We start from the raw sequence: 22,957 nt of genomic DNA, 5'->3' as shown, positions 1-22,957 counted from the left end.
TCCAAGCCATCAGGTCGCAAATCAAACTAAGGAGTCCCAAGTCAGGGCCAGCAATTCTGAACCAAGAACAAGTATTTGGTCAAGTCTTACATGGAGCCAGCTGAGCCAAGAGATGAGAGCTAAATGTAAATGTTGCATATCAATGCTGTTTTTCCCAAGTCGTGAGAGTTTTCAAGAACGCCAGTATAAAATAAACGAGGAGGTTTTTGAGCTGCAGAGTACGCAAAGCTACTCTACAGGTGTGTGCCATAATGAAAAATGAAAATGAGTGAAGCTCTCCGTTAATGTATAATAATGCCTCATTAAGTTATATTTCCTAAGAGCTTGCAATATTTGACCCAAAAAAGTAACAGTATTTTAACACCATACTAACCAACGATACAAAAAAAACCCTCACTCTTACGCAGAGACAGTCACAAGTTCTTGAAATATATTTGTAACATAATTTGCAGTCCATGTCACAACCAAAGGAACACATCACCAGCATCAACAGATACAGTACATCCTGAAACCGTGGGAATAAGAGGGTATTATAAAAGGAGATAACAGGTGTCTACATACTTATCTCTAAAATATGACTCCAAGGGTTTATTGACAGTATGTCAAAGGCACAGCAGGTATGAAGAGAAAGATTTTAATCAGGTACAAACAATCAAAGGTATAAATATGGTGTGTGGTAGATTCAAAGGTCAATCAATGACTCCATGCAAATATACACAATTCACAATTCCATGATGCAGAAATCAGCCAACAAAGAGCTACGGCTGAAAGATGCTGAAGCAAAGACTGCTTTTTTCATTGTGTTTGCATGAAAACTAGCGTAAGAGATTGGATCTTGGTTTATGAAATAAGATTTATATATACATTTAAAGGCCTTATACTCACCAACATGAACATAAAGAGGTTGGTGCTAACAAAGACTGGGAGTCAGTGGTACATTAAGGATCAGCAGTAAGTAGATTAAACCTTCACTGACCTACTAGTTTTCAACCAGAGGTAAGTCATCATCATTAGTCTGTAGCTCTGAGTGTAACACAATGCTACGTTCACTCAGTCATTTTGAAATCCTTGTTGTTGTTTGGATTAATCTGAAGTGACAATTAGAAACGTTTCTGCAAGTTTTCAATACTTGAATACTTGATTCTGATTGGTCAAACCCAATACCAATGGTGATTAATTCTCAACAGCAAAAGTGACGCCAGAGAGACCCTTATCATATATGTCATATCAAATCAATCCACAGAAGGTAGTCTTTCACAATCCCCCTCTGCCTGTTGACACTGTGGTAAAAACGTCAGTGTGGGCTCAGGCTGGTCTTGAGAGTTGGGAAATAATGACAGTTAGTGGGCACAGATGTGAGAGCAGCCTGAGGAGCTACTGGACCCCAACCATCTCTGATAGAGAGAAGTGGAGCAACACCCTGTCCTGTAATCCAGACAACGAGAGCAGAGCTGGAGAGAGCATCTCTAAACTGCTGATCTCTACAAAATCACTGAAACCAGAAGAGGTAGAGATAACAGACACAATGTTCAAAGATGAGACATTTGACTCATTTATGTTTAAAGGTGAGTCAACGTCTAAGATAAGAAGGAGAGCTGAATGAGGACAGAAATGTCAACATGAATGTTCCTGCAGGAGTCCAGTTCACATCGTCTAACGGTACCTTCAAGGGAAATATTCACTTTAATGTCAGTTACAATTAATAAGCAGGATCAGGTTTTAACCAACTGTTGAATTGGAGGGATTTTTTAAAGCTGTGTATATATAAAGACATTTTAAATCAATATTTTGTGTTGGTTTGTTCATAGTTTAAGCTGACAGCAGGGTAACAGGTGAGATAATGTATAGTGAGCAGGTGGTTATACAAATTAGAACTTCAAGCTGAGACAACACTCCTCCACTTCACACCTGGGTTGTACTCACCTTGTTGGGGGTCCAGATTCATATAGGCACCTGCTCACTATACATTATCTGTTACTAAACAGACTGTAATAAAGTAAACAGAAAAAAACACTTTTTTTTCTGTTTACTGCGAAAAACTCAATGCTGCAGAGGAATGATAATGACATGCTACTCTTTTGCCGATCGAATTATTGGAATAAACATAACATTGTGGTGAATTCATATATACCTCTTTTCGACCGACGCAGTTTCAGGGCCGGTTCAGAGCCGCCGCTCAATTGAGAACAATTTTTTCGTGTTTTGAGTGCGAGTGAACCGGCTCCTGGCCGGGAAAACCGGTTCATCAGGGGCGAGGGGCAGGGCTGCCGTGATCAAAAACACAAACCAAACGTGTTTCCTCCATTGTCCTGCAGCGAAAAAATTAAAGAGACTAATGGATTCCAAGGCAAAGCGGTGGTCGGTTGAGGAGACAAGCTGTCGTCGTTATTGTTGTTAGGGAAAGTCGCGCTAGCACTGCTGGGAAAAGCGGTCACGTAAATCTGACGTCATGACGTGCCTCTTCCATGGGCTCGAGTGGGTGGAAATACAAACGGGTGCCTTGTTGGTTCGCAAGTTCAACCAGCCCTGAAACAGCGCGAGCACCAGCTCGGAAATACAACCGTTTGGCGTTGGTCGAAAAGAGGTATGAGGTTAAGGATAAAAGTGAGGAGAAATGTTGACTTAAAGTAAATATAAGGTCTACTATTTGGGACTTAAAGGCCAGTCTGAGGTGCGTACCAATCTCTTTGCGGGTTTTCATCAAAGTCAGTTTAAATTAACAGTAAAAAGTGATCATACTGCTTCATCTCTGGTTAACTCAGTTCATGACTTAACAGCAGTAGAATTGAAAATGGCAGAAACACACCAGTACACTAAGAGCAGTCATAACTTATCACGTTATTTTGGCTGCACTGTAATGAAAATATGTGCCATAAACACACACGAACACAGAAATACAGTAGAATAAATAATATAATTAAGCAATGCAGACAAAAACGTTCAAGATCAAAAGAAAGGCCGCATTTAGGGAGAGGAAAATCAAATATGGAGACAGAAAAATGTTTAATAGTTAAAATACAAACTGTAACAGGACCTTTATTTTGGAAAATAACGTCAAATGTTAATTGCGTTATATAATGTAATTAATTATTACACAGGGGCTGTAGTAGTGTAAAAATAGGACCCTCCTCTGTGCATTTTGACTCTCAAATAGTCTACATATAGAAGTTTTTAAAAGCATAGATCATCAAAAAGTTCCTACAATCAGAGCTTTTCAGCGATTGATTCTATTGAAAACTTGGATTTTGCTCAATAAAGTATTTCTTTTTCAAGTACTCCACTTTGATCAAAGTTATTGCTTCATTATCTTTTTGCTGCATCCTCAAAATACCTGAACAACGGCTCTCTTTTGAACCATTTGAAATGAAACCCCAGGACTTTGTGAAAATGTACCTGGGTCTCACTGTTTCTTATGGCAACTGTTCTTGAATGTAATAAAGGGGTTGTAGCTCACAGGTTGATCGCTGAGGTTTGGTCAAATCGAGGCATCAAAAAAAGCCAGATGAGGAGAAAGACAACTTAAACTGAGACACTGACCCTGCATATACTCAGGTCGACTTTTTTGGGACTTCCTCCCGGTACGGTGTGTCGATTATTGCAACGGGTGACGCTTACGAAAACAGAAAGTTGGCACAGATCAGTTCAGTTTTTAGCAAGGTTACTTCGTCTTATTTCAAAAAGGAAACAAAGTGGAACACTCAGAAGAAACAGAATTGTTAACCATCGACTAAAGTCATCATTGTGTCATTGAATGAGCTGCACTAGAAGTGCTGAGGAGCTGGGAAACCATATCGCAGCTCATTTCTAGATGACTGTTAGCCCAAATGATAGAACGAAACAGTCACTGCCAGGGGCGTGTCCAGACTGTGTCTTACCTGTCCTGTCTCCACTCATCATTTCAACTTCAACTGCTACCATTTAAGAGATCTACAAAAGATCTTTGTCCGAATTCAAAACACCTAAAAAAAGGTTTCTATGCATGTATACTGTCAAAACTATGTTTACCAGCAATGTTTGGATAATATTTCTAGTTTTGACAGTCCAGTTTGCTTTGCTTTCTCCTACACAACTGTCTCATCAAACAAGTCTTTTTCTACAACTATGAGTAAGAAAACGATGTGCAGCCTATTCTAACTGTCCAAAGAGCTGATTTTGACACGTCCCGCCTCTGACAGGGCAGAGAGCCAATCACAGAACCACACAGTGGTTTGTGGACTATGTTAAAAAATCGACTGGTATTTTGGACGTTACCATATTAAAATTTTTGGGGCAAGAAGAGGCCATACTTGGAGGAGATTGTAAATACACATTGCTGATGGGCAGGTCATTCTGAAAGTGACGAATGAACATCATGATGTAGTGAAGGAGACACAGCATAAAAGATTAAGAACGGAGACTCATTCAGAAAACGTCAACTGAGTTAATCTTTCAAATGAGAAATAGACTCATTTTCACATAAACTTAAATCCAATCTTACAAATCTTTGCAGCCAGGACAGTCGCCCCCTGGTGGACATTAGGAAACATGCAGGGTTAAGGCACTTCTGGATTGGCTTCACTTACGAGCAAAGGGTTATGTCCACTACTCATACACAGTCTATCATTGGAAAACCTTTCACACCGTATTATTTACAGACTTCTTGGGTTCACTCACTAAGTATGTTTACAGTAACAGGAAAGAAGAGTGTTCTACCTCTATTTGAAGTTTGCTCATTTCTTGCTCTTATCTGGAGAAACTTCCCCGCTCACAGCAAGGTGCCTTCAGTTTTACGATAACTTTGGAGCTGAAGCTTCAATAGCAGCTGACTTTCCCCTTCCCTCTTTACATTTTAAAACAACAGAGAAGAATTTCATCATTTCAATTTGATTGTTTCTAGTTCAAGAGAGGATTTGTGTTAAATGTAATCAAACGTTCACTTGTTAATGATGCTACAGATTCAAATCTCATTGTTTGAAATATTGTGGAACCTCGAGCATTATCTATGACCAACCACAGAGTGTGAGCTCCGTTCAGCATACCTGATGTTTCAATCGTAAACATCTATGCGTTATGAAGAACAGAGTTTTCTAAAGTAAAGTCGTACTGAAAAGTAGCCAGGTTGTAGTTTATATCCCGGGACATCAGCACATCAGGGATGAGGGGGAACCCAGTCTGCATGGCCAGGATATGAGGAGCCAGAGCGAAGGGGACGTCCCCGAGGAGGTCCGGGAGAGATGGGGCAGCTTCCACTGCTGATGCTCCTGCTGCCTGAGCAAAGGTGGGTAAAGGTGCAGGGAGATTTGTGCTGATTGGTGGAGCTGGAGCTGGAGCACGACAGGACGACTGTAAGGAGAGGAGAAACAGAGTTAATGTACTATAAACTTTAGTTGATCGTGCTTTTAATACATTTACTCTATCTAAAAGTGGGCTGCATCCTTCGAACTGCTGCAAGAAACAAACTGGTATAAAATCTACAGAGTATAAAGTCTCTTAGATTTGCTCTCATTAGCACCAGACCAGCTGCCACCATCACCCTCTGCAGGCCACATGATGGGATTGAAGATTCGCCCTTATTTACCCCTTTTACACTTCAGATCAGAGACACAAGACTTAAATTTTTGCCGGACGCTGGAGCACGACACATCAATCTCAACAGAGCAGATGGAGTGGGACAGGAAGTCAGGCACCAAAACAAAATGAAAACATCCGGTTAATTTTCAGAATAAAATGCTGGTGCACTGGTGGCCTAGCGGTTTAAGTGCCGCACATAACGAGGCTATAGTCCTCGTTGCAGCGGTCGCCGGTTCGACTCCCGGACGGTCGACCATTTGCTGCATGTCTTCCCCCACTCTCTACTCCCCATGTTTCCTGTCTCTCTTCAGCTGTCCTGTCAATAAAGGCGAAAAGCCCAAAAATACAACTTAAAAAAAATAAAATGTGTTTTCACCAGATTGTATTTCACTTAACTACAACAACAAACCGTCATGACGAGCAGAGCCAGGCCTGGAGTCAACAGGTCAGAGGTTTTCAGAGGACCAGAAAGTCAACATGGATGAGGAGAGGAGGAGGAGAATCCTTGATTCAGTGATTACAGTACTTTGGGAAAACCTCAGTCACATGACTCCAGCTGTCTAACAGTCCTGCTCCGTGCTGCATTTTGAAAACGCAACCGGTGGGTGTTGACGAACAACAGAGCACAGAGACGGACCGCAGCGGATCTGGTGGAAGTCCCGGGTAAAGTGAACTGGTCGCAGCCAATCGGTCCCATTTAAGAAAACAAGCAGTGTTCAAATGTTCACAAGTTTGACCATCAATCTGGATTAAATTGTTGCATTTATGCCTGTGTATGATACTTTTTATGCACACATAAAAAGATGATGAATTAATAAGAAAATGGATAAAGAATCAGACCCATGAGCAGAAATAACCAAAGCAACTTCTGTCAGTCTTCACATGGTTACTTGACAACTGCTGCTGCTGTTTTAAAAATATCAAAACCACGTGTTCCTCGTTTGTTAATTTTATTGTTACCTTTTGTTTTTTGAGTTTGACAACCAAGTTCCTGAACGTGATAAGTGGCCCCAGGGATGCTGAATTAAAAAAATACATCATGCTCTTCCTTAATTTCAGGATACTCTCACTGTCTGCGCATCACCTGAACGTTATCCCGTACAAATAATACGCTAGAAATTCACCTTTATCTGATTTTGACTTTCTTTAGAGCACAGTTTTGTCTTTTTGTTCACTCTCTTGCATATTTAAGTTGTTGCAGACACTAAAGCCATAATTTGTGTATCCTTAGAGCATACACACAAGCCAACACTTCAGTAACATCCTAAGGAAGGAAGCAGCAGAGGCGTAGTCCCACCAGCGCACTGACAGATATGTGTCTATAGCTGGACTGTGTTTGTGTAGAGAGATATGCTACAACAGTGACCTTATGGTGACACATTTCACTTACAGGGTGGATGTTTACTTTGTTAGCATTCATGGCTTGTTTTGATCACTGAGGCTTACATGTATCAAAAAGTGCTCCTGCATCATTATTTTGCTATATTTCTGTCACTTTCTGCAGGATGTTCCTCCTTCAGAGCAGCGCAGGCCTTGATCTGAAGTGTGTCCAGATGTGAGACTTTGTTTTTGCACTTTAAGTGTATAATTAAAAGAAAAATGTGATGCTGAATGCAGAGAAGATGTAACAGGAAATGGTTATTCCTCTGCAATTAAGAGACGGAGATTTCCTCTGGGACTGAAGCTGAGAGTGGGAGCTATAGGAGGAGGAACAAGTCTTGATATGAGTTTCTGTAAACACTCCACGAAACAAAGATCCTACAGCTGTGAATAATTGTGACGCCTGTAGTTAAACCCAGTGTCTGTGTAAACAGCAGGAATTACATTTATTTATTCCGCGAGAAGTCTTCCAGATTTTTATTTTTAATTTTTTAAGTAATCTAAAATTGCATATTTTACCCATTGTTGTAAATATAACGACAAAAGCATCAGTAGCAGCAGGTTCAAGAAACAGCTAAATGAAATATGAAGCAACATTTACATCCAGGGACAGTGGGGGTTGTGATTCTTTGGCACCTGTATTTTGCGGGTCCCGGCCTGAAAAGTCTGGGAACCTATGCTTCAGAAGATGTAAAGGCTTTTTTCTGAGTAAGTGGTGAGATGAAACTACCAATCAACAGTTTTACAAACAGTGCAGATAGAAGTCAAGTATCCCAGGCATGAACAGAGGGGAGTCTTTAAGGTGTGTCCACCCCTCTGTGTTGGGTAAACACATAGTCTGTATAAATAGTGGGCGTAGTATCGCTGATGTCACCCATCTGTTTCTAAAGCGCTGTTTTGACGCCAATCGTCGGCAGGAGCCATATTGGAAATGCTGAACTCTACATAACTGCTGTGGAGCTGGTGTGAGGTAAAGAGGCGGGCTTTGAGCCTCCTCGCCAACAGCTACAGTGTTCCCGTCTGTCAATCAAGTCAGCTGTGCCTCTCATAATGGAAAACTCGTAATCTCAATGTCTTCGAAATAGCCACGTTCTGAAAAAATTCACCCCTCGTACAATGTTTGCCAATCGAGAAATGAGCTATTCAGACTACACTTGTTTTTTTGTACCAGGCTATAAACTTGTTTATTCCTGCTCTAAAGATTGGCTTCTTTGAATTGGTGTGTATGTGGTTTCTGGTGCTTCCGGAGCCAGCCTCAAGTGGTCACTTGATGATCTGCAGTTTTTAACACTTCCGCATTGGCTTCAATTCTCACTGCCTGAGGTTGCTGCTTGGTTAAAAAGCACACAATCTGATATCAGTAAACAGACCCAGATCCAGCTGGTTTAAGTAACCTCTCCTTTACTGTACATACAAGAATGCAGGTCAGTGTATGAAACATGATAATGCACAGAATGAAGTTCTATTATTACCCGGCTTTCTTACTGATCTCTGATTGTGTAAGATGCTTGATTCTGATTGGTCAAAACCCCTTGACAACAGTTATTAACTTTCATTAACATGAGCAACACCAGAGGCTAACTGATCACACTTCAGGTCAAATCAATCCACAGAAAATAGTTCAGACACATTTAGCTTCTGCTTGTTGACACCATAGAAGGTGAGGTAAAATCGTTAGCTTCCGTTAGAATCAAAACAATGTCGCTTAAACGCTAGTTTCTGTTAGCATGCTAAATCAGCAGGCTACAGAGCAGGTGAGAGAAACTTAAGGTTAGCGATCTCTACAAAGAAACTTAAACCATGAGCGGTGGTGATGATAGCAGCAGGGTTCAAAGTTGTGACATTAGTTTCTTTTTAAAGGTGTGTGAACCGCAGAGCTCAGAGAAGAAGGAGAGCTGAATGAGGACAGTTTCATGTTTAATCCACCGCAACAGGCAGAGAAGAATCCATCACCGTGGAACGCTAACTGATGTGGAGTCACTGGGACTATTTTTTAAAAATCTGTCTGTATACATAAATTGATCAAGGTCTTTTACTAACGTGTTGTATTTTAAGTTAGTCGCTGGGTAATGAGCCAGATAATGTATGGTTCTTGTCGGGGTCTTGTCTCACCCTGTCAGGATTCTATTTCCCATAATCACCTGCTCACTATATTGTATCCCTTACTTATTCATTATATGAGAGAGAGCTTAGAGAGCTGATATTGAACTGAGAAGGAGGAGCACTTCAATGCATCCATATTCAATGGGCATAGGGGAAATGTGTTGGAAACTGGCCTCTGTATGCACTTCTCTCTTTGTTAATGAAGTACCTCAGTCAGGATGAAGGGGTGCAGGATGTAATGAAAGACCAGAGGCGTCTAAAAGTTTATCCAAAGCACAAAAATCTCAAACGATTAGATGGGAGAGGGAAAACAAAAAACAGTAAAGAGCCGAAACAAAGAAGCTCCCTTCACTACAAAGTCCTTAGATGAGGGGGAACTAAAGCACTCGAACCGCTGACTGGGAATGACATTTTCAGGGAGACCCATGAAACACTCCTTAACAAATCACAGGCGCTACCATGGATGTCTATAAAGAGGACACAAAAGGCCGGGCTAGTAAAGACCTGTGTCCTGCACATGTCAGGTTTGGAGTGAGGTAAAATGTCAGAGCAGCTGAGCTCTCTGTTGGTGTCAATAAAACCAGAGAGAAGAGGCTCTCACTGACTGTGTGCCATGTGGGAGCTCAAGGATGTGCTCATACGGACACACAGATATACATATTCCACCCTCTCAGCAAAAAACGTGATTCATTTAAAAGACAAGAAAGTAAAACGTAGGTGTGAATGTTCAGAATGCAAAGTGAAGCCAGCGTGGTGAATGCTGGTGTCACATTTAGGCACACTGACTCAGCCCTAAGCACCTGTTAACACCTCAGAAGTGCAGATTTTTCTGAATGAGCCAGGCAGCACTCGACCAGCTGGGACGTGAACAGACACTGCTCCCAAAGCTGAATCACTGAATGCATGAAGAAAAACAAGACTTCAGCGGGTTCAACAGTTTCCTGCTCTGAAACGCTGATTATTTTTACTGTAAAACCTTGATTAGTAGCCCGGGCTTTTAATTACTTCAATCTATGAGCTTACTCTACCTTTATTTGGGACAGGCATCAGCAGGAGATAAGCTTTCATTTTTTATTTTTTTTTACAAAACCTTTGCTCAGTAAAGACAGGGTTTTTATTGTTATTTCAGGCTTTTGTTTACATATTTAAAGCTAGCACAGGCAGTAAAATCATCCCCGTCCCTCCTGTCACTCATAGGGTAGACATTTCTTGTTTGTTGTGGATTCAGTCGCACAACCTGACAGCATGCAGGTCCATCTGTTTTCTCTGTGCTGACGTGTTGCTTTCAAGTGGAAGAAGAAATATCAGGTGCTTCATTAAAAACAGTTAATGAACACAGGCTTCTAATTGAGAGCGGCCTTTATTTGTCAAAACGTACAGCCACATCTGGCCACTAAAAAAGAGCCGACTTTTGAACAGGATTGGCTTTTATTGGAAGTTTCAGAGTACATCATGACATGCTCACCCTGGATGAATGCACGACGACATTCGTTGATGGCTGTGCGATGTTCATGGCTTGCATCTTCCTCCTTTGTTCTTCTACTGTCTCTCCTGCACAAGAAACATGGAAACAAATTCATTTATTGACAATACACCCAAAACATAAGGTCCAGTACTCCTCTGAATTACAGAGACACTGTTTGTTTGCCAGGCAGCCTATACAGTCCTTGTTCCTGGTAAAAGTTTTAGGAAATGAGGAAACACTGTGAATACAGGGTTGATTCAAACATTCATTTAGCTTATAAGTTTAAAATCAAATCACACATTTTTAAAAGTTGCAGTAATTCGCTTATAAAAATAGCTGAAGACTTTTCAGACTCGTGGAAATGATTGTTTTTTATTATTTTCTGAGCTTTTCACAAAACCCGAGCAGGGTCCACAGGTTAATAACAAACATTTCTAGCTGTAGCCTACGTATGACCTTTTAAAGCTTTTGAAAATTCAGTGAAAGTCTCAGTAACTGGATCAAAACATAAGTCGATTAACAAAATCTAAATCTATACCTGCTTCTGTCAGAGGTTGTTTGTTGGTTGTACTGAAATTCTTGGATTTATAACTGTAGGTTAAAATAAATCTAAAGATGTCGCTCAACAAGGAAACTATCAGGGGTGTTTTTCTTGAGATTGTTTCTTAAAAGTAACTAAACTCTCATTTTCATATTGTGACGGCCCTCCCACTGACACAGAGCCCACTCTTTGTTTCCCCTTCTCTGTTTCTGTGTTCGGCTCCCTGCAGGTCCCTGTTGTGTTGGGGTCTACCACACACCTGGGAGTCCATGGCCAGTCTCCTTGGTCTATAAAGATCTGGCAGTCAACCTGCACTCTCTCTCCCTCTCTTTCTCTCTTTAACCCACTCCACGACTCTTAACCTGGCACCATGGTTTCCTTTAGAGGGATTACTTTCACACCATGCATCTTCCACTCATCACAGTTCATTTTGCTCTAGCCTCCTCTTTGTATGTTCTGTGCTCAAGATAATACATTATTGTCTGAATGAAAACATATTGGATCACAAAGCCTCCATTTTCCATCGCCAAAAAGTAGTTTAACATCACAGACAGAGGAATTGCTGACCGACTGCTGCACTGATTGGTTAAATTGTTTGTGTTTGTTGGTTAAGATCCAACCAAACTAAAAAAAAAACCAACCATCAGCTCCTGAGAGGTGAGGTAAAGTTCCTGTGTGTCATTGGAGTCTGGTGGCTTTAAAGAGAGAGTGATGCAGCGTCTGCTTCTGGTTAGAAAGTTATTTTCCTCTCCAACACAAAGACTCTATTTCTGCAGGGATCCTCTCTGTGACATCGTCAGGCTCTGGAAATAACAATCTGAGGCTGTCGGTGACAAAGACAGGAACTTTTAGTGGATGTACGTTAATCTGGGTTATTTTCCCCTCAGAATACCAATGTAGTCACACGGCTGCTTCATAAAGCAAAATAAAAGGAGCATTCACAAAAGTATTTTTGTAAAGTCGTCACACAAATCACACAAATCTGATCAAAGTTATCTCCAAATCTGAGTGGAGAGCGTACAGGTCAAGACAGACGATACCCGCAAGTAACAGCACCCTGTCCCCATGCTGGTTTACGAGACTGCCACACAAACAGACCGTTAATGGGACGGGTGTCCCGTGGAGTGTTTACGTTTACTGTCTAAACCTGCAGCGCAACAAGTGTTGTGCGAGTCGCTGATGTCTCAACTTGACGTTTTTTGTTGTTGTTGTTGTTTTAATGGACAGGACCACTGAAGAGAGACAGGAAATGTGGGGAGTGGAGAGTGGGGGAGGACATGCAGTAAATGGTCAAGGCTGGAATCGAACCTACGAGCTCTGCGATGAGGGATATGGGGCGTGCGCTTAGACCACTAGGCCCCCAACTTAATGTTTCGATTACGAACAATCGCCTAATAGATGACAGTGATTATAGAATAATATTTTGGCTTGAAATGCCCAACCTTAGGAAGCATGAAAGTTTCTTCCCAAAATGTCTCACACAGACGTTTATGTGCTGACTACTTTTTTCCAATGGTTGACTCCTCTGTGGGTTAGTGGAGAGTAGGGGTGTGCCAAAATATCGGTACTACGATATATCGCGATATTTCGTCTTGCCATTCGTTATCGATACACTGGCGCCAAATATCGATATTTAAACAATAAACATACAGCTGTTCTAAACAGATTCTCTCACAAAAGCCTGCTACAATTTTGATTTACAGAGTCACTACTTCAAGCCTCCACATGATGGCGCTTAGCATGAATAAGAGTGGGTGCTGCAGTAGAGTACTCTTTGAAAGGAAATAAAAAGAAGAAAAAGAGAATGATGCAAGGCGGAGGATTAGCAAAAAGCAGAGAAAAACACCTGAAAGATGCACCATCGAATTTCAAATCTAAAGTCTTGGCCCACTTCAGCTTTTACTAAACTGACAATGGAATAACATTTGATAAAGAGTTTGCAGAGCTTATCGTGGAGGAGAGGACGGTTCACGACGCTAGGCTAACGTTTCTGGTAAAGTGCCACTTTGCGAACTGCTCCAAAAACGAAGGTGAAAGTTAATAATTGCAGTCGGAGTGGTGAACTCTAAGTGACCCAGTAACATGCTGTCTGCATACAAAGTATCTACTGCACTTATGGTCTAAGACTTAGACCATATGTGCAGGAGATACATTGTTTTACTTGGCTGTCGTTCATGTGAAATTGATTGACAATATTTTGTAATTCCTGGGAAATGGATTCAGTGCAGTCAATAAATTTTGAATTTCTTCAGTGACATAGATATCGTGATGTATCGTGGATGATATTTCTTGCAATATATCGATTATCGCAGACTCACTGTATCGTGATAGTATTGTTATCGTGGGCAAAATATCGTGATAATATCGTATCGCGAGGGACCTGGTGATACCCAGGGTAAAATTTAACACACATGTCCAAACAGGATCCTATGGACATCAATGATGGAGACATGAAGGTGCCCTGAACAGTTGGAGGTTTTGCACTTTGCACAAAGGCACCTCAACAGAGCTCAGGGAGTAATCTGGCACCTCTCCAGCTACCAGCCCAATGTCTAAACTTTGGTCTGAACTGGTGACCCTCAAGATCCTCAGCCAAGTCCCTACGGACTGAGCTACTGCTGCCCTCAGTTAAGACACAAATGAGGTCGGCTTCAGTTTGTTAACATAACAACAAAACTTTAAACACATTTCAAATATGCTGATAAAAGTGAAGAAAACACCAGAAAGAGAAAAGCAATCTGCTGCACTGAAGTATTTTTGGTGCGTGTCTCTTCCTATTTTAAGGTTTCCTCTGGCAGCAGGCCGCTGTCACTGAGCCAATTCATTAGAGCTCCCTCGTCAAACACGGAGAGAGTACAGAGACTGATGGGAGGAGATCATGAGAAGGTAAATCTGTTATCCTTCTCTTCCTCTCCAGAGTCAAACTGAATGTTTCCACTGAGTGAAATCATTCACACAGACGTCATCGTCTCTGCGTCTCCACAGCAGCGTCCTCAGGGGAGGAGACGAGCTACCTCAGGGGTTCATCTGGCCACAGGCACTCATTGTTTGTGTGTGTGTTATAATCTGATCCACCGTCAGTGTTTCTCTGTCATGTTTAACATCCTTTGAGACTAAGATGCTAACTCACAGTTTTAGGGATGATGTTTACATCCATGAAGGTTATCAGGGAGGACTTGTATTTTAACTCCTGGTTGCAAGACTAACAAAACCACTAAGTTCTTCAGTTCATACCATGTGGAAACAATGACTTGGGAAACAAGCATTTCCATTTTTTTTACAAGACAAAAATTCTGTTTTTGCCAACGCAGTCTGCTCGTCCTCATGAGAGGATCATAAAAGATGTTTTCTGCTGTAGAGAAATCATCTTCCCTTATAACTAAAAGCTCTACCTCAGCAGGGATCCTCTCTGTAATGTGGTCAGACACTTAGAATAACAATCGGTCTGTTGGTTAATAAAACCTGGAAAGTCATCGTTTAATCTCAAATTCAAAGAGCTGAACTACAAATAAACACCAAACTCTTCTTTAAGTAAACAATCTTTCTGAAAACACAAGTCAGGCTGTCACGTCGAAACAGGCTGTTTTTATCACTAAATAATCAGGCATTTCTTTCCCAATTTGTTAATATTATTTATTATTTCAGATATAATTCGCTCCAGTCTGAAGTTATGTGTTAAAATAAAAGAGAACCTAAAAACTTAAGACATTCACCCTGCCAGCTAAAAGCAGCAGGAGGTCAAATTTGGTATGTATGAAAATGTTGAATACATTGTCTCCAAAAACAAAACAATGAAAATATAATTTTCTATCAGACGTTCAACATTATGTTTTTGTTGCAGCTCTTCTCATGTTAGTATTCATCACAAGATCTTAATTTAAGTTACACGGTTATCTTGAATCTGTTATTTCTCAATAGCAGACCGCTGCTATGGAGAAAGCTTTCAAGTCAATTCATCGATTCAATTCAGATTGAATCAAATGAGATTAACCCGAATCAGATCGAAACGAATCAGATTGAATCCAATCAGATCCAATTAGATCAGATCCAATCAGATCAAATCCAATCAGCTCAAATCGATTCAGATCAAAATTAATCAGATCGGATCAAATCAGGTGAATCGAATGGAATCCTATCCAATCAGATCCGATCAGATTAAATCAGATTAAATCCAATCAGGCTGAATAGAATTAAATCAGATCAGTCTATTTTATCTTCAGTCAATTTTAGTTTATAGTGGAAAAACATGAAAGAGATGAAAACAGGAGAAAACGCAGGACAAAGACACAAAAACTGGAGGCTATGACAGAGAAATCAGCTAAATTGAATATGGCCCATGAAGTAAACACTCAACACAGTGTGGTTAAGGATAGAGCGGGTGTGTTAGGACTGTTCATGAAAAAGAAAATGTTAAAAACACTTGACAGTGACGAGGCAGATCATTCATGAGGTCCTGTTCCCCATCTTCACAGTGGAAATGTTCACTGTCCAGTAGCTGTCCAATCAGTGGGATAATGTATAGTGAGCAGGTTGTTATATAGGAAGGAGACGATGTGAGAGTTCAAAACTGCTCACTGTACATTGGCTCTATTTAGGTCCAGACTTCTTTGGTTTCTCTTTGATTCCTTCGACTATTTTTATTTTGCAGCGTTGTTTTTAAAACTGTGTGGATGAAGGTACATTCAGAAATGGGAAAATGAGAGTTGAATAAGGAGCTGCATGGATATGATTTGTCTGGTTTTTCCCTCGACGTCCAAACACTGTTGGAGAGGAGCAGATCTTGTTGTGTCCAAGTGACCAAAAGTCTGGACCTGCTGTGACTCTCCACAGCCTCAGCTCAGTCCAGAATGCCTGACACCTGTTACCTCGCCCTACTGAGAACCATCAGATCAGCTTCGGGGATCTGTTCAGTGCAAATACACCAAAGGCAAGAAAGACCTTTTTATAGGAGAGTAAGATACCATCATGACGCAGTATCTTTTAGATTTTAAGAGTATTCCACTGGTTTTTAAATCTCTTAATCAGTCCCTCCAGGAAGTTGCGATTTCGCGATCGCAACTATCAACGCAAATTCAACCAATCAGCGCGATTTTTTCGCGGCCCTGCAATTTTTTACAATCAGCGCAACTTTCCAGCAAATTTGACCAATTACCTCAATCTCAGCCCCTGTACGTCATCGGTTTTGTCATCAATTTGACTTCCTTGAAACATAAACACAAGTCCTCACTTGATCGGCACTTTTCAACAATAAAACACGCACAGAGAACGGGTGAAAAGAGGGGACAGCAGGCGGGACAAGTGATCATGACAACGTTGTTATTTATAGATTGAGGGGCTCAGTGTTAGCTTGGTCTCTACCTGCAACAGGTGTACTTTATGAACCAGCTCTCCTCACCTCCATGCATCTGTCTCATCTTCATTGATGATTTTTACCACCGGTGTGCGTTAGTGACAAAGACACAACCGGGGGACGTCTTTTTACTATTTGATGTTTGACGTTGTTGCCGTGGTTACCGTAAAAAGCTCTGCATCTACAGCTTGATTTATTCCAGTTTGGTGAAACATCAGACACATTCAGTAAGTTTTGATCAACTCATAGTCATCAAAGATGCAGATTAATTTCAGAGTGCCGTGAACTGACTGTGCATCAGTCGCTCCGAGGTGCATTCAGGGACCGTCGTAAATGTGCAATACAGATCTTTCATGGCATTTTTCTGTGAATCAAGAGAATCAAAATACAGTCAGTGGCCACATCAAGAATGCTTTCTAAAAACAACTGTAATTTAGCATATTTGCTTGCCCCTGAGATGTTATTGGGGGAAAAAAGCTAAAAAAAAAAATCGCAACTTTCACTGCAATTTTTTCAAAAAGCTGTCGCAAATTCAGGCTTTTTGGGCCGCAACAATCACAAAAAAAATCCCGCGAAATCCTGGAGGGACTGCTTAATGCGTGCTCCTTCTTATTTATCAGATTTGCTTTTATCATATGAGCCTGTGAGAGCCCTCAGGTCTTCAGGTAGAGGACTTTCAATTGTACCAATAGCTAGAACAGAGACTCATGGTGAGGCAGCTTTTCATTATCACGACCCACGCCTGTGGAACACCCTACCTGAAGATCTGAGGGTTGCACAGAGTATCAACATTTTTAAAAGAAAACTCAAGACGTGCCTTTTTAGGCTCGCTTTTAACTTAGTGATATTCTTATAATAGTTTTTTTTCACCTTACTTTATTTATTTATTTATTATCTAGTTCAAATTTTAGTCACTTTTTTAAGTATGTCATCTTTAAGTGTTTTATTATCTTCTTCATTTACTTTAGTTTGAGGAGTTTATTTTCCTGTGTTGAGTTTTAACATATTATTTTACCTTGAGTGTTTCCTCATTAAGATATCATGACAGCATTTTTATTTTACATTTTTTTACTTATCTTATTTTTATTTATATTATTGTTATTATTATTATTATTTTTGCATATATCATGTTCTTAACCATATGATTGTGGGCTGGGTTTGGGGTCGGGATTAGGATGGGGGGGTCCTTTTAAGACACCTTAAAGTAAAACGAAAAAAACATGTTTAACCTCGACTGCACTGGAGTAGCTGATCTACCCCTTGCTCAAGTAGTTTCTTCTCTTTTTCTTTTAGTTAGTTTTCAAGTTTTTTAATGCAAAAGATTAGCTCAAATCAAATGCAACATTTGTGATACAAAGTAGTGAAAGCTGATTAAGGCGGTTGTAGAGCAGCAACTCCTGTTATCTGCAGGATCAAACTACTGGAGTTATTCCAAACCTCTTTGTGCATTTTAGTCACTTAGACCCTGAAATGAGTAAAAATAGTGCCCAGGTTTAAAAATACAGATTTTCTGAGTGAAAAGACCAACAAATGCACTCTAACACTTTAAAGTCTGATCCTCCTCTAATGAAGCCTCAGGTGATCGTTTCTGACTGAGCTATATTTAGAACGCCCTGTAACTGTTGACGATGTTTGATTTTAATCAAGCCGTTCCCCGGCACGTTGCTAATTATAAGGCCGTCTTTGATAAGATGACTGGATGGTGAGCAGGAGGTTTACAGTGAACGTCTGCGAGCTCAGTGTGTCGCCTCGGTCTGAAAAAGAAAGCCTGGCTCTGACACTTGTTCCTCTCTTCTGCCAAAAATAACACACAGCTCCTGACCATCTGTGTCTCCTACACCAGCTCAACAATTAAACCCACAAGGAGGAGTAATGCCACTTTTACACACCAGGTAAAGTCGAATACAGTTAATTTTAGGATGAACCCTGAGTCATGTTGATTGTTGCGTTTTTAGGTTAAAACAGATGGCTCAGACTTTAAGTGGGAGAACGTACAGTCACTGCTGGGCGTCTATAAATAATGACACTAAGTATAAACACTTTCTATTTCAGGGTAACCTCACATTATAAACCACTGAATGACATAACAGCCTTACAACCAACAAACTTTGTTTTAGGAGTTTGGGAACGAGTGACAAATCAAGATGATCTAACTTTTCTTTGTGTCATGGTCTTCAAAGTTCAAACCTAACATTTAACAACTTAACGTAAAGAAAAAGCATTTCTTTTTTCTTCCATGGTTGAGGGCTTCCCCTGGGAATCTCATGTTTCACGTCACAATGCTACAAACTATGGGTAATTCCCTTTCAGCTAAGTCTGCTAAAATGCCCACTTATGGAAAGGGGGCATAAAGGGCTCAAAAAGTCTGAGAGAGATCCCTCACACACTTGAAGATTTGACAGTGAGACAGACCCAAGGTCTCACAGACTTAGCAGGAACGCGCCTCAAAGTCAGTGAGTGTTCGAGTGTGGACATTGAAATTGGTCCTGAGTGTAACTTTTGCACCAAGGTCACAGTAGGCGTACTCGGCCTATTTAAAGTAACAGAAACAGGAGAAAAAGCCATCACACAATTCAAGAGAAAAATACCATCTTGTTTAAAGAATTATTCATGAAGGGCAGAACGATGCGAGCAAGGAGTCAGTGACTGGACACCACACAGTGAGCTGAGTTTAAGGTCAGTTTTGGAGTCTGTGGAACAAAAACGTAGTGATGTTCTCCTCCCTATAGGTCCTGATTGCTCTCCGGTTTTATGCAAATTAGTTTGTCAGCTCTCCGTCCAGTCCTGTGAAAGAGGGAGTATCCTCGCTTACTATGTCAGAGATTAAGCTGCTCTATGACACGGTGTTGTTACAGCCCTGCCCTCTAAATGTCCTCATCAATCGTGTTTGTTCCTTTGTGTTGATGTTGCTCTGTTTCACAGTAAGAACTTTTGTATGTTCTCTCTCTCTCTTTCATGTTCTCTTTAAGTTTCCATATTTCTCAATCCATTCTTTTTCTTTTCATGTGTGCTGCCTGTACTTCTGTAAATATTTGAAGACAGAGCATAGACGTGTGTTACATCACGACCAATCACGGCTTTGGAACGTTGATGTGGACACTCATGATGACTTAGACTTCAAGACTTGAATGTCCTAAAAGAGGCAGTTTGTGTTACAGCACAGAATACCAACATTAAAGGAACATCACACACACAAACACACACACACACACACACACACACACACACACACACACACACACACACACACACGACAAAGAGCCAAATAATGCATTAGGAGCTGATCTTATCAGTTTTGCAATAAGATCACGTCAAACAAACAAACTCGACGAATATTCATAAGAATTATAATAATGATGATAAGAACGGGCGCAGGACCGAGTGGTCTAGCCAGGCTTGGTGTAAGTTTGAGTGTAAGAGTTGGTCATAGATCGTCATAGTTTACGCCCAGCTGGTGCTCTCGCCCTGTAGGTGAGTGCACCAGCTGTGTCCGGAAGCTAACAAGTGTCTGACTGTGTCAGCATGCATCCAAGAATAAATTTACCACCCATGCACTAATCCTTCCTGTGTTTCAGTTTGTGTTGGATTACTGGAATCCTGATATCATGGACATATAGAAGTGTTTTTATTGGACTTAAGAATAAATGTACTGTCATATTCAAATTGAAATTAGCTATTCATACATATCTTTATATCTTTAGAAGTGTTGCCTCGAGATAAACTCATTAGAATAGAATATACCTTTATTGTCATTGTCACAAGTACAACAAAATTAAGAAAAAACTTCTTTCAGTGCAAATAGATAATATAAAAAATAAGTGCTAAGAAAACACAGAAACCCACAAGACAGACAAACCCACACATACATCTACATTAGACATTCATTTCACAATTCCCTTAGGCAAGGTATAGATATCACAGAACTGAATTTATGTTTTAGCAGCGCTCAGTGCAGTGATGGCTATGGGGTAGAAATTGTTTTTCAGTCTATTTGTCCTACTTTTCATGTACCTGTACCTCCTGCCTGATGGCAGCAGTTCAAAAAACATTTGTTCAGGAATTTTGCAACAGTGTGAAAACACTAAGTGCAAAATGCAAGTGGTAGGAGGACCTACAATGTGACATTAAAGAAGATGAATGGGAGGCTACCTACATTGGCAGTCAGCACATTAAGTTTCACAGTACAACCTCTTCCACAGAGTCTACTATACTCCCTAAAGGTTGCTTAGAATGAGACTGAATGCTTCCAGTTAATAATAATGCAAATAATGTTTAGAGCAAAATCAAAATCACTTCCACTACCAAGCGGCAACTTCCGGTCTCAAAATATGAAGCCCATGCGGAAGTGTTAAAAACTGCAGATCATCAAGTGACCACTTGAGGCTGGCTCTGGAAGTACCAGAAACCACATACACACCAATTCAAAGAAGCCGATCTTTACAGCAGAAATAAACATGTTTACAGCCTGGTTCAAAAAATAAGGTTTAGCTCTGAATAGCTCATTTCTTTATTGGCACACACTAGGGGTGAATTATTGATAACGTGGCAGTTCAGAAGATATTAAGATTACGAGTTTTGCCCATTTAAGGACATGACTGATTGACAGACAGGCGGGAACACTGTGAATGTTATCAAGGAGGCTAAAGGCCCGCCTCTTTACCTCACACTAGCTCGACAGACGTTAGGCTTCAAAACAGCACTTCAGAAACAGATGGGTGACGTCACGGATACTTGGTCCATTATTTACACAGTCTATGTTACACACACTGTACAAAGGTTATTTTCAATTCTGGAGAGTGGATACGATCTGAGAAGTGTTTGTAAATGAACTGTTCAAAAAGCTAAATAAGGTATTAAAAGAAGAAGTGTTTTTGTTGTTGGGGTTACATCGTGGAGTGTCGGCTGATTACAGTTAAAACTTGTGATTCACTTTTGATTTTCCAAAAACTGGTTCTCAAAGCAGTTTTTGAAGCCTTTAAGGGTTCATGACTTACCTGTTTGGTTCTGTTTTGTTTGTTTACATTTTGGAAGCTGGTAGCTTAATACGATAGATAATGTTCTTGATACATTACTGCTGCTTTGTTGAAAATGTCTGTACTATGAAAATGATTGGGTTATGTATGATGACTTAATAAAACTCTACTACTAATACTACTACAGTTCAGCCCGAGGTGCAATACAGGACTTGGAACATTGGTGCTCATGAGTACCTCTTTAGAGCCCACCATGTTTATCCGTACTTGTTTACTAATACAAACATACTCCTGAAAATCAGAACTTCCAATGGTTGCATTTTGAGTGGATATGTGACCATGTGTTCATGGTACAAAGGTTGTGAAATACTTACCGATGATGACAAAGCCTCCCTCTACCTCCTTCTCTGTCGATGACTTCTTTGAGTCTTTACGGAGTCCGAGAAAGCTGAACATGATGATTGCCCTGAATAACAGAAGAAGTTAGAGTTTAGACTAACATTAAAGTCATTTGTTGGTAAGTTATATGTCACAACACTGTTATAACGTTCCCCATTAACTTTTACAGGCTTAAAGTGGTTTTAAAACTTTGTAAACTCGGCTTTAATGATATCATAATCAAGCCAAAGCGAAACTTGTCACATAGAAATGAAAAATGTCGGTCTTACTGTCGTGGAGCCTTGTCGTGAAGTTCAAAATAAAGCAAAGAAGTCAGTTCATGGTGTCCTACTAGCTCAGTTATCTGGTTAGCTTTGGTTCATTCGGTTAGTTTTCGGCTGTGCTAACGATTACTTTCACTAAACTAATTCAAACCACAGTTTATAACCTCATTAAGCTTCTGTTTGTTCTCTCTCCGGCCAATATCATCCGTGTTATGATGTTGATGTCACTGGTTTCCGTATCTTCCGTGTTCGTGGGGAAACAGCGATTATCACATATAGTTCCACCAGTCGGTTCGTCCGTTCGCCGAGATGAGGAATGTACGGAAGAGGATTAGGATCAGTGAAAAAAACATGTTCAGGAGGGCAGGGTAGCAAAAAGTATTAGAATAATATGGGGCACCGTTTGTAAAGTTGTGCACACTGAAACTAACACCAACATTTCTCCACCTGTAGCTCCAAAACGTCCTAAAATGTAGTGTGAATTTTTAAAAGTCACTTTTCTATCTTTTTCCACTTTATTATTGTCATGACACGGGGCGGCAATGTGAAATTGCATATTCGCTAAATATTCAGGATCTCAGAGAAACATTTAACATTTGAAATTAACATTTAATATTTGGATTTAAAAATGACATTTATATTTAACAATCAACATTCAGATTTAACATTTATATTTTGCATTTAGATTTAAATTTTAACATTTATATTTAACATATAGATTTAAAATTCAACATTTAGATTTAAATCTTGCATTTAGACTTAACGGGGATTTTAACTGATAAAGTGGAGAATTGTTGCTGTTATTTTCAGTTTGCACAACTTTACAAACTGCACCCCATGTACTAAGGTTTAACTTTTTTTTTTAATTCTGAGATAAAAGTCAGATTTCTGAGATTAAAATCAGAATTGCAACTTTAATCTCAGAGTTTAAAA

General features: G+C 40.2%; 1 protein-coding gene across 1 annotated transcript; it reads right to left on the bottom strand.

The window, feature by feature from the left end:
* Positions 1 to 410: 410 nt before the first annotated feature.
* Positions 411 to 22,369, bottom strand: umad1 (UBAP1-MVB12-associated (UMA) domain containing 1). The gene is made up of 4 exons (XM_034705273.1): positions 22,031 to 22,369; positions 21,737 to 21,828; positions 10,499 to 10,584; positions 411 to 5,322 (listed from the first exon to the last, which is right to left on the bottom strand). Exons 2-4 carry the CDS (start codon positions 21,816 to 21,818, stop codon positions 5,041 to 5,043), a joined length of 450 nt encoding a protein of 149 aa, XP_034561164.1. The 5' UTR covers positions 21,819 to 21,828; positions 22,031 to 22,369; the 3' UTR covers positions 411 to 5,040.
* Positions 22,370 to 22,957: the final 588 nt, after the last annotated feature.

Source organism: Notolabrus celidotus, chromosome 16, assembly GCF_009762535.1.
Source record: "Notolabrus celidotus isolate fNotCel1 chromosome 16, fNotCel1.pri, whole genome shotgun sequence".
Lineage (NCBI taxonomy): Eukaryota > Metazoa > Chordata > Actinopteri > Labriformes > Labridae > Notolabrus > Notolabrus celidotus.
The sequence above is the reverse complement of the archived record's forward strand: the minus strand, read 5'-3'. Positions and strand labels throughout refer to the sequence as shown.

Coding starts and splice junctions, on each gene's coding strand:
- umad1 (XM_034705273.1), bottom strand. CDS start 21,818: ATGTTCAGCTTTCTCGGACTCCGTAAAGACTCAAAGAAGTCATCGACA. Junction 10,585..21,736: donor GGGAGGCTTTGTCATCATCG/GTAAGTATTTCA, acceptor TTTCTTGTGCAG/GAGAGACAGTAGAAGAACAA. Junction 5,323..10,498: donor TCGTCGTGCATTCATCCAGG/GTGAGCATGTCA, acceptor CTCTCCTTACAG/TCGTCCTGTCGTGCTCCAGC.